This window comes from Nesoenas mayeri (assembly GCF_963082525.1).
Source record: "Nesoenas mayeri genome assembly, chromosome: 1".
Lineage (NCBI taxonomy): Eukaryota > Metazoa > Chordata > Aves > Columbiformes > Columbidae > Nesoenas > Nesoenas mayeri.
In genome coordinates, this window is record NC_137541.1 from 43258753 (window position 1) to 43270976 (window position 12224).

Consider the following 12224-nt stretch of genomic DNA (forward strand, 5'->3'; position numbering starts at 1 on the left):
GGCCAGCTGCAGTTTCTAGTAGTAGTTTCTAGGGGTGCGAACTGCATATTTAATATTTTTGAAATCTGTATGTGTAAGCAATGGTAACAGAAGAATTTGGATGCCTTTATTTCATTTTGTTTCATTTTGTTTATTTCGTTTTGTTTAAACTCGGGACACCTGAAAATTACTATGATTTAAACCACAAAAATAAAGATGTTTCAGTAGCAGCTATTTTCCAATGATTATTCAATTTGCCTAAATGTGTAATTCTGGAATTTATCATGAACTAAAAGAAAACATGCAGCCAAATTTCACCAATGTGAGCTTTTAAAGTCAAACAAAAATAAAAACCTCTGGTAACTTCTGTGATGACAAGCAAGGATTCCTATGAAAATTCAGTGGACACTAAGAAATACACTGGGCAAGCATGCAAGAGTCAAACCTACCTATTAAAAATCCTTCCTCTTATATACCAATTCGCTTGCATTTTTGATGCAAAGGAAGTGATACAACTAACTGAGAGGCAGTTACCAGTACTGAAAACATAGGCAGAGAGGCATTTGAAAAACAAAGTTAAGCCTTTTCATGCAGGGGACGTTGCCAGGTTGACAGATACACTCTAGCATGCAGCAATGTCAGTCCAAAATGAAAGACTCTGCACTTTCTGAGTGACTTCTATGTCTGTACCATAGCACTAACAGTTAAATAGCACCAGTAGCAGCGCTTAAGTTAACACTGCTACAGATGCAAAGATTTACAAGCTGCTTTTGTTGTTTACTGTCACAGCCCCATTACGTGCACCCAAGGAAAATGTGTTTAAATAGACTTGAATTTGTAGAGAATGGAGAAATAAAAGCGATGGAAAAGGATATTTTGTCCTGTATTCTGGCTGTTAATGGAAGGAAATAATGCAGCCAGCAGCAAGTAACCTGGATAATACATTATTCTCCTGCAATACAGGGAGGGAGCAATTCTTCCAGCAGTATTTCCTCTCACATTGACGACTTGAGGAAAAATCTTTTTGAGAGCCTTTTCCAAACACAGTAAGATATAGATGTGTGTGTATATATACACATACACGAGTCAAAAGTTATCATGATTCATTTCTTGCAAACTATTTAGCCCAGGTTTTGTTCTGATCCAGAACTCCTTTGTCATTTACCTTGGTCTTCCCCCCCACCCCCTAGTAAAAAACAATTGCAGGAAAACCTTATGTGGAATAAATAATACCACGTTTGAAATCATTACTATCTATAGGTCTAGTAATAGTTTGCAAAAAATGATGTTGCATCTCATCTGGACTCCACAGTTGCAGAGCATGAAACTATTTTTGAAAGTATGAGTAAGGAAAAAATAATTGGTATGACATAATAGCTTTTGTAGTATTCTGGATCAAAGTATTTCCTGCTTCTGCTTTTTATTAACAGTTGACACTGTACAAATTAGAGGAGCAGAAGCTTCCTGTAACCATGTATTCATGGGGATTCATTTCTCTAAGACCTATTTTAATTAAAAAATTAGGTTATCTTCTAGTAGAAAAATCTCTTAATGAAGGTATTTGGATACATGACAACTCATTACAGTTGCCAGGAAATATTTCTGGCCTTCTTGGCATACTTCTCTGCCCATAGAATCTGGACCAGAGGCCATCCTTATCACTCTCAAAGTCGCCATTTCCAGTCTGTCAAACAGCAGCCTCTTATAATAAGTCAAAATGAAAAACAAACAAACAAACAAACAAACCCTACAAAATCTAAACCTAGAATTGAGTGCACTAGGCCAAACTAAATACACACCTTCAGAGAGTTATTCTCATGTTTCCTATCTTCTTTTCAGGGTTTCAAATATATAAGTATGTGTCTAATTATGCTTATGTCAATAGTACCTTCATATTACTGATTTAAAGTTTCAGAACTGAGTTCAAGCCAATTTCTATTACTATTATTGAGGTAAAATATTATCATATCTCTTCTCCTTCTGACCATTAAAAAGGAAGGCCAGAACTCAGAGTCAAAGCGGTCTCTCTGATTTTAGACAGACACTTTGATTCGGAATTTTTGTTACATTTGAATTTTCAATGATAGGTAGCTGAGGAGTAGATAAAGTTTGCCAGTCAGTACAGAAAAGGGTAAAACATTCAGTATTGCATCACTGGGGCACAAAGGATATGTAACAAGCAAAACACAACTTTTCATGCTTTAAGGAACAAACAATATCCAGCCCTTGATAATTTTCTTAATTATTAAGATTAATGTCTAGAACCAGTAGAATTTGTCATAGCCACTGAGCCTTTGATGGACCTTAAGAAGTAGAAAACATACTGAGAACATGCCATGTTTATAATTCTATGCACCTCGTGCAGTGTGATTCAGTTTTACCAAACTGACGCTAACGTTATGCGTTTCCCTACAGTCATCTCCAGCAACATCCTAAAATCTTTTATTGTTTGTTTCTTTCTCATAGTAATTGCATTTGAAAGCATAAATGTTGATATTTTATATGAATAATTTGAAATGGTGGTACTTCATTGTTCTTGAACGCTTATAATTTGAGACTTGCGCTGGGTTTATTTGGTACTGCGTCATCAAAATACTCGCAATGTATTTATAAAGAAACCTTTACCTTATGACCTTTAGACTTAAAGCTGAGTTACATTTGCTCTAGTTAATATAAGAACGTTCAGATAAACCCGTTTCAATGCTAATAAACAATTTTACTAGCTTTTCAAGGGCAAAATACTGACACAGAAGTGCAATTGTGTGGTTTGGTTTTTTCCTCTTTAAACAAGACACTTACCACTATTACGAATTCTTTCTTCTAAAAGAACAGTATGTCCCGTAGGAAGTTTCCTGCTGAAGATCTCAGCTGAACGGAGGAACATAGCTTCTACTGCTGAGCCCTTCAGCAAAGCAATCTGGTCTTCATGATCAAGGGTTTGGAAGCCTGGGGGGACATTAGAGATAAGTAAGGCACCAACAGAAAAGTCCCCTCTACTTCCTCTCCTAAAGTTTTGGCATGTGAGGTGCTACATATCTGATTAACCTTGATGCTGGTGTTAGCAGCGGTGACAAGTGCCGTGGAAATTGAAACCCAGATTCCAGAAAATAACTGAAGTTTATGAGAATTAGACTTGTGTTTCAGCATTCATGGTACTTTAAGAGGAACAGGATAAGCAAAATTCAGTGGTGTAGCACAACCAAAAGTGGAGATTTTGTCTGCCTGATGGCATTGCCTAACACCTTCTGCTATGTTTCAACCAGGGCTCTCTATCCAACTCTCCCTCTGCCATTCTGCTTTCAGCCCTTTTTGTGTGATGGCAGAAATCGGTATTTGAAGCATCTAATTTAGTGTATTTCATGTTGCCTTTGGACTAAGGTACTAGTTTACATGCAGGCTTCCTCCTGTGTTTTAAATATGTGTTTCTCTTTTTGGAGGGGAAGGACTCTAAAACTCACTGAAGAAATCAGAAGGCGTTTAGTAACTTGTGTGAATACAGAGCTGCTCCTCTGAAGAAGGACAAGGACCTAAAGATCATGGGAAACTCTTCTTGTACTTGCCAATACAGGTACCCACCTTATACCCACCCTCTGATTCTGTGAGGAAGCACAGAATAAGATAAAGAATGAAACAAAACAGTAATAAATCCTGCCATATGTGCTCTAAGTCAACAATGAAGACAGGACATTATTCAATTACAAAGCTCCTTCCTTCTTCACTCCCTGTGAGCCAGTATCCCAGTTAGCATAGAAAAATACATTTATGACTGCAGTGCTAGGCTTTGGAGCAAGCCTGAAACACACAGAGAAAGGGTCAATGTGATGGGAATGTCAGGAAAATAATGTTTTCATACAGCTAAACATTACAGTTCACCTTCCTTAATAACAAGGAACCTGTACCATGCCCAGTATTTGCTCTTGAGGTAACATCAACTAATGATAAACTCAGGTTTTCAGTGCTTGTCCATAACACACCCTGCAAGGACCACAAATATTGGTGCCAAAAACTAGTGAAATTTCTCTGTTAGAACTCACAATTCAGTGGGTGCCATGACCTAGAGGTTTTGCTAAGAAAGGCAGCAAAACCAGTGAAGCAGAGTCTGGCAAAAGTTAGTGGTAATTTAGAAGCAGACTATTTGGCCTTGCAGTGATATATGAAAATAAAATCTCTCTAAAGACACAATCCCTTCTCTGACTGTTTTGTTTGTTAATAGGTAAAGAGTGCCACATGTCAGAATGGCAGAGTTTGAATTGTGGAACGTATTATTCCTCAGCACAAGCTCCTTTGCTTTAGACATTGTCTGAAGAATGCATATATGTCAGAGGAGGAGGCATTTTTATATAGTCTTCAAAATATACACAACAATCTCCAAATGGGAACTGAAAGGCACGTAAGCTATGCAAAAACGAAATTTTCCCCAACACACTGGATATACCTGGTAGTTTTTTAGTGAATTCCACAAGAACTTGCACGTGACTGGTGGCCATTTCTGTCAAAATTAGAAAATTTCCTTCAGCACTGAATTCCTCGTGTAACTGTTAAAAATTTAAAAAAAAAAAAATCTATTAATATTCATTGTCACTTCACATTTAAGAACACGAAATACAAGAATTATTAGACTGGATAAGGCGAGAAGTACATCTAACCCTGTAATTTGTCTCCAGTGGTTGTCAAAAACAGGTATTTGGAGAGGCAACGTCAGAAGTAAAAGAAGTAGACAGTGTCTTTTCCTGTCCCACTTTCACTGCCATGTCTTGCAAGTGATGATTTAGGCATTTCCTGAACTAGCAGTTCGATGCACACAGTAGTATTTAAAAAAAACCCTTGCTATCTGTCCATTTCTTTTTTTTAATATATTTTGGGGTTTGACCTCCTCAACCTTCCATGGAAATACATTCCACAAGTTAGTTACGGATTAGTCGACGCTGCCTCTGCAACTGTCTTCCTTTCAGTTTTCAAAGTTGCCAATTTAGGAAATAGTTTTCTACACTGTTTTGTTTGGGTTGGTTTGTTTGTTTGTTTTTAAGATTGAACTTGACAGTTTTGTGAAAACAAAACAAAACAAAACAAAACAAAACAAAACAAAACAAAACTGTCTTTTAAACACTTTTTTCCTTTCCTCCCTGTTTCCCAACCTTTTTCCATCCTACCATGAAAACTTAAAAGAGAAAACTTAAAGAGAAAAAGGAATTTCTAAAAGGTAGAGAAGAAAAGGGAAGAAGAGGGGATGAAACAAAAACCCAAACCTGGAAAATTTGGGGAATTTGGGTTCAAAAAATGAAATATTTTCAAGCTTCCAGGCTGGTATTTTTATAGAAACAAAGGCTGGCTGCAGGTCAAACTCAAATCACTGCCTATACTGACAATGCAAAAAACAAACTCCAATCGTAAAAGTTAGATATGAGCATGGAAGTACGTTTCCAGAGTTGAAAGCTTTTTCTTAGCATTTAAGTTTGATAAATAAAGATGTGATCTAACTGCTGACTGAATGGGAGAGATTCTGCCCCCTTGCAGCATGTTTTAACTGTAAGCTTTTACCCATATTTTTCTCTATTTACTACATCTACTTTTGCTAAATACAAACATTTTCTGCTATGTAATCCCCAGCTTCATTATCAGCATCTCAAAAACGAATTCTTCAATGTACTTACTAGTTTTTTTGACACCTCCTGTGGTATTTGCTGTTTACTGTATGAATCCATGATGTAATCAAGAAGGTTCTGCTGTTCTGGGGTGAATTCTACTTTCTCCTATACTGGCAAAAAAAAAGAGCCCATCATGAAATATAGTCATAGAACTGACCTAGCATCCCTCACTTTAGGCAAAAGCTACACATCTATTTCTCACACTTGGAGACCAAGCAGACAGGAGGTTTGCTTGTCACTGAGATTTCTATAAAAGGATACAGAAGAGACGTGTATAATGCTTCTAAACTGCATGAGTTTGTGTGGTTAATTATTTGAAATAAGGAAATGTTTAACAAGTAAATGGGTATGCTCAAACTTTAATAGCACACAACACCATATGTGATATGTACCTGACATATATGACAGAAAAAGTACTTTATGGATTTTATGGATGCTTCACTGAGTTTTGACTAAAAATATCAGAACTACTTCTATACTCAAGGTATTTCCTTGACTTGATGTGAGATGGAGCTCTATTTAATACAGGCAGCTCCAGGGAGTTCACAAGTGCTCTGTATTCACTGTACAAGCCACGTTTAATTCAACCACCAGTACCCTATGAACTATTACAAGAATTTTCTTACCCTGTATATTTTAGTTGTAGATGTCACTTGTTTCATGTCATGGCCTTCATTATCTTCATTGACTGTCTGATCTGGGGGCTGTTTCACATTTTTCCGTAGCCTTTTTGACTTGCATTGTATTTCTGTTAACAGACCTAGAACACATAATACAACAGATAGCAATTGGATTTATATATCCCTCAGGCACTGAATGGGTACATAAACATGCCCATGAATGCCCTTTACACTAATGAACCTGCTTACCTGAGCAGATCATTTCCTGGACATAACATTATCTTTGGATGTGAATCTGATGAGACATACTAAGTGTACAGTAATGAGTAGTCTAACACAGCAGAAGCCCATCTGCAGAGCAAAATGGTTCAGCATCCACATGTGTGCATGTCAGGGGTCGTGCTTTGGACCAGTTCTAATCTGGTCTTAAAGACAGAAAACTCATTAGGGATGGGAGTGCGCTGGAGTGTGTCTTTGGTTCAGCTTCATCCAAAAGAAAATCCCTTCATGTGCTCCAATACCCAAACCCAAGCACAGAAAATGGGGTCAATCGGAAGACTGTCTTGAAAAGTGTGTTCCTCATCTGATCCAAAGTAGTAATCGAGCTGCAGCTGCACTTATGCAAAGAGCACTGGATGTTTTCGGTAATCTTTAAGCAATATTGTGGCTGTAGTGCAGAACCTTCCTGCTGAAAGCCCTTTCAGAAGAGAGGACTCCAGGGCTTTAACCATCACTGTACAGACAGACCAACAGATGAAAATGTAGCCTCAAAAGTAACTCAGGCTGGCAAATGTACCTGTAAAATGTATTTATTTAAAATGCAGCCAGTTGGTCTTGCTATTTTGCATTTCATTGTATTAGACGGTTGAATAAAGCCCTGGTTTTAATATAGAGTTTCACTTGCTCTAGTGAAAGGATTTTTGCATTTGTGGGTTTTTTTGGTTCTAGACTACATTTCAGCACCTTGAACCAGGGAGTGTCCTTGTGTGGCTGTTTTAAAAACTAGCAATTTGCTTGTGCTAACAAAAGAAAGGGAAAATAGATACCCTACACAAGCTGTGGAAGACAGCCAGAAAGCACAAATGAAAAAGTAAATAGCTAAGTATTAATCTAAAAATAAACCTATCAGCACAGGACCTTTTTTCCCCCCCTTTTTTTCTTTTTTTTGAGCTTCTTTCAAGTATCCTTCCCATTCTTCACTTTTGAAAATGCAGAGCAGGAAAAGAGGTTCATTCAGTCATTATATGATGGTGGAGGAAGATACCATGAAAACAGTGAATTTCGTTGTGAATGTTTTTAATTTCCTGTTTGAGCACTATATAAAATAACCTACCTGAACCACTGAGAGAAGAGGAAATTTACATGATTAAAATAAGACCTGCAAATAATACCTTGAAAAGGGGGAATGGGAATGATGGAGATAATTGGTATCGAGACATGTAATTCTTGCTGCTGCACAACATCACAGATTTCTTTTTCTAAATTATTCACTGCATTCTTTGGCAGTGTTAATGGGCTCACACTGTTTTCTACCAGCTTAGGATCTGATCTACTACCTTTCTAGGGAAAATTTGGTTTACATTTCCCTCAAACAGCAAGACAGATTTTTCTCATGCTTCCTGCTACCGAGTAGCACCTTGACATCTTATTCTGGCTACATTTAAGTTAGCTGGAAAACTCATGTGAGAGACAAGACTTGACTTTTTACCTCAAAGACAGATAGGTTTCAATGGGTATTAGATGAGTATTAAATAAGTATTAAATGGATATTACCTTCCTAGGAAGAATGGAAGAACCTGAGTCTTTTCTAGGTAGACATTTCACCCAAGAAACTTGCAGTTTCAAAATGGCAGCAAATGACTGAAATTGATGCTTAGTAATTTCGATCTATCTGTGGTTTGTGTCTAAAGGGCAGGACTAGGATTGTCGGGTAGCTGTGCCATAAATGTTTATAAGACATTACCTCCTTGTTCAGAGGGAAAAAAGAATCCACAGATCTTGCAATTACAGTCCTACAAAATGAGTAAGTGAAACAAAGTTCAAGGCAACCTTTTATTTCTTAGTCATTTTTTTCAAATAAATGCTCTATACTACTAGAACCTTCATGTTTTACTGTCCTGGATTGCCTTGAACTAAAAGCAATTACACAGCACACTCCTCCTTAAAAGCCATTACATCGTACCTTGCCAAACATCCTCATTGCAGCGCATTAGAGTATGCTTATGGTTAAGTCATGAGCATCACGAGATATCCAGTGTTTCCATTGCAGGGAGTCAGATGGCAGTGGCACTTGCTGGCTTTTGTTTCCCGTGTGCCAGTTTGTGAAAATGATAGGCCAGTTTAAAACTTTCATGTGGGCCCCGTCAGTATTATTTACACTGACCTGTTTTTTGTCAGCGATGGGTTGTTTATTGTCATACTGAGCAACTCAGACTATTCTGAAGCCTCAAAATTTTGGAACAATGGATCTGGGGTCAGTACCACAGGGGAATTATTTTCCCCTGACACTTAGGGACACATCGAGTCCTGTATTCACAACGGTTGTGTCTGCTCATATATTTACGTATTGCCTGAGAATATGTCATATCTCAGGATCATTGTAGCCTGTTCAATTTGCAGAATGAAAGATTAATTACATTATGCTGGCAATGCATTCCAAATGTTGATGGAGCTTATTGTTTCTCACAAAACGAACAGTTAATATAGCATCTTCTGATCAGATTGAGGGATAGAAGTATATTAAAAATTCCAAGTAGATTAATTTCCTGTATGAACCTAAATTGTTTTCACACATACGTGTATGCTAAAATGATTGGAGCTATCAAGGAAAATAAATTGCAGCCTTGTTCATGGAAGGCAGAAGAGCAGGTGTTTATAGACTGTTTTCAGTAGGAAGCTTGCAAAAATAATTGATTGGCCAACATTTTACTCAAAATGGAGTTTTAAAGAAGTTTAAAGTTGCACTCCAATATCCTTGTTGTGCTAAATTATTCAGAGTGAAGCTCAAGTTCATAAGCTGCCAGTCTGAATAGAATATTCACTTTAATATGAAACATTATTAAAGCCTATCACCTTCCTTTCTGGAGACGGTTCTACCTATGTGCCTATATGCAAGGCAGGGAAGTCTATAGTGCCACGAGAAAAGCTAATGAGACTATACAAAAGGGCTAGCCCTTAGCAAGCTTTGCCTGATTGCTGGGTGAGGTCTGGGAACATACGCTTGACAAGTCCACAGAAACTTCCTGCTAGTGGCAATCCTCCTCTTTTCTCCAGAATGGCATTGTATGAATGCCAGAATCTGGATTTGGCTAGCAAGAACTTGACAGGGAGAGTCCCAGGCGGATTAGCAAAGGGAAGCACCAGGACTTGTCTGCTCTGGCTTCCACAGCACCTTGAACTCCTCACTCCTGTGGAGTCTCCTGTAGACTTGCTTCCCCTGGCTGCTTTCCCTTCCCACTCAATGGCTGTCATCTAGTGTAGGATAGCCTTTCCTTCACCGTTTGCTCAGCTCTTATACCCTGTGTCCCGGACAACCAACTAAATGCTGTTGCATATAAACACAATTGTTTCTTTCAACAGGATTTGATGAACAGGTGCAGCTTTTCACCTGCCAGACAGCATCTTTTATAGCTTTATTATTAAAACAAGCCCAATTAAACAAATACAGTATTTGATGTGTTCTCCACACACCCCGATTGTATTATGCAAATACCTGTATACATACATTCAGCCAACATGCCCATTTGCTTGCATTTCCTTAGACGGCACTCCTGGCATTTTCTCCTCATGTACATGTCCATCTCACAGTTGCCTCCATTTTTGCACTTGTATACTGCATTTTTTGTGATGCTTCGTCTGAAGAACCCTGTACAACACAGCAGTGACACAGGTAAAAGAAAACATTCAAAGAAGCAAAGGAGTCAAGCTGAAAAGCAACTCCAATTCCAATCGGTTTCTGAATGACACCTGTCCTGCTTCACCGCAAGTTTCTTTCAGTGCCTGGATGACTGTATTTTTGCTGTTTGTATTGAGAATAGTATCAGAGTCTTATAATTTAATAACATGATAAATCACATGCCCAAATATTAGATATTAGTCCAAAGTAAGGCTCTGGAACTGTGAACATTGGGAAAAGTCAGAGCTGAATCTGAAACCTACCAGGGACAAGTTGAGCCCCAGCACTGGAGCTGCAGTTTGTTACCATATAAAATGCCAGAGAAAAACAATATACATCTGTTAAGTCTCTTGAGGTACAGGATGGGCAGAAAGAGAGTTGAGTAACTCATCCCTGCAGAAGGTCCCTCTACTGTTCTGCTTACACACCCCCCAAGTTTAATGAGGAAGCTGCACTGTATCTGCCTTTAGTACACGTGTCCTCCTCCCCTGTTTACAAGATACTGCAGTCTCATTCACTAAATATTGTCCAGCTGATGAGTTAAGCAGTCACTTAATTGCACCTGTGCAGGCAGTTCTACTGGTATCGTCACTGAATTTGCTCCAAAATTGTGCAGTGGTAACTGCAAACAGCAACCGACCCAAGAAATCAAGAGGACCTTTCCTCAGTTTGTACAAATCTCTGATTTGACCACTGCCTAGCACATCTCTGAGGGTGGAAACAAGGGAAAAATGAGGAGTGCTCAAGATATTAAATGTAATTGACTAAAAGAGTAATCACAAAATGAGAGTCGTTGCTGCCAATCATGACTTGAACATTTCCTGAATTTATAGTTTAGCTCAATCTTTGTACATCTTCCTTTGTATGGCAGAGATTATTGACTATCAGCTACAGAGGGAATTAACTCTCTCTGGTGTAGAACAGAAGCTTAGTTTTCCTCCCCATCTGAGGGCAGGTTTCTGAAATAGACTACCCAGAGCTATTCACAAAGCTTTTGCTTTCTTGTTGCGACTGGCTGACACAATAAAAACACCGTCATTTTCCAACCTGGCACTTCAATGCACTAAGAGAGGCAGCAGATAAGACCCAGGCTCCCATATTCAAATTATAGTGAAAATTCACATGTGAATCTGAATTATTTTCCGTTGCAGATTTTGTCTGTGATTTTCAGAATGCACTGAGCTAAGATACTGTCCTGCTAAATCTAGGGAAGATAACAGATGATGCAGTGATTTTGCCATTGTCAGATGACAATTTCCCAACTTTTGCACATGTTTTTATAATTGCATAGTCTCTTCCAAGCACCACTGTGTAGCTACCAGTAAAACAATTCCACTATCTGGTCACAAACAAAACAGGTATTTCTCTGAATCTGCTGTATTGCCTGTTGGAAATCTATTCCATGCACTCTGTTTTATTGGCTTCTTTTCAGATAAATACACTTGACTGGCATCAGTCTCTTTTGAAATGCAGATTGCTTAGAACCTCCAGCAGCCCCAGGCATTATTTTTATCCATCATTCACATGGTGGTTAATACCTTACCATTTACCCGCCAGGAAAGGGAGAGAAAGCCCTGGGTTTAAGCTGTAGGTTCTCAGTGCCAGTTAAAGGCAACTGCATCTGCTTTACATAATTTATGAGTTTTATTTGTTAAATTTAAATCCTGTAATTCATGACACATTAATTAGTAGTAAATGTGGAAAAGCTCTGCACAAATATTTATGACATTCTAAGTCTGACTGATGACTTTATCACTCACCCTGTCCACAAGGTGTTGCTCACTTTTTCATGGAGGAGCAAAGAAAAAGAGCTTCAGTAATTTTTTATTAATATTATTATTTTTTTAAAGTATGTACGAATGTGAAAGAAGAATGTGAAACTACAGATTCAAATAGCTAGGAACCAATATGATTCAAGCAGTCAAATATTTTCTCTTGAAAACAAAGTTTTTCAAAAAGTGAAATGAAAAGTGAAAAAATTTTTTGGCAAAAAGCATTCTAATCATACTCTTGCTTTAGTTTTATCATGAAATGACTCTGAAATTATATTCTTGAAAAGAAACCATAATTAATTTTGAAATTAGC

The 12224-nt window shown here is 37.9% G+C and overlaps 1 protein-coding gene across 2 annotated transcripts in view; it reads right to left on the reverse strand.

Annotated features, from left to right (window-relative positions):
• Positions 1-12224, reverse strand: part of NR1H4 (nuclear receptor subfamily 1 group H member 4) — a gene marked incomplete at both ends in the record, with an annotated part of 35672 nt that overhangs the window by 7828 nt on the left and 15620 nt on the right. Inside the window, 5 exons of one of the 2 annotated variants that reach the window (XM_080349182.1) lie at positions 2779-2925; positions 4415-4514; positions 5631-5729; positions 6251-6384; positions 9969-10109. In XM_080349182.1, the coding sequence (XP_080205308.1) occupies positions 2779-2925; positions 4415-4514; positions 5631-5729; positions 6251-6384; positions 9969-10109 (621 nt within the window). Of the gene's footprint in view, positions 1-2778; positions 2926-4414; positions 4515-5630; positions 5730-6250; positions 6385-9956; positions 10110-12224 lie in introns of both variants that reach the window. The other variant, XM_080349181.1, reaches the window with a different exon arrangement.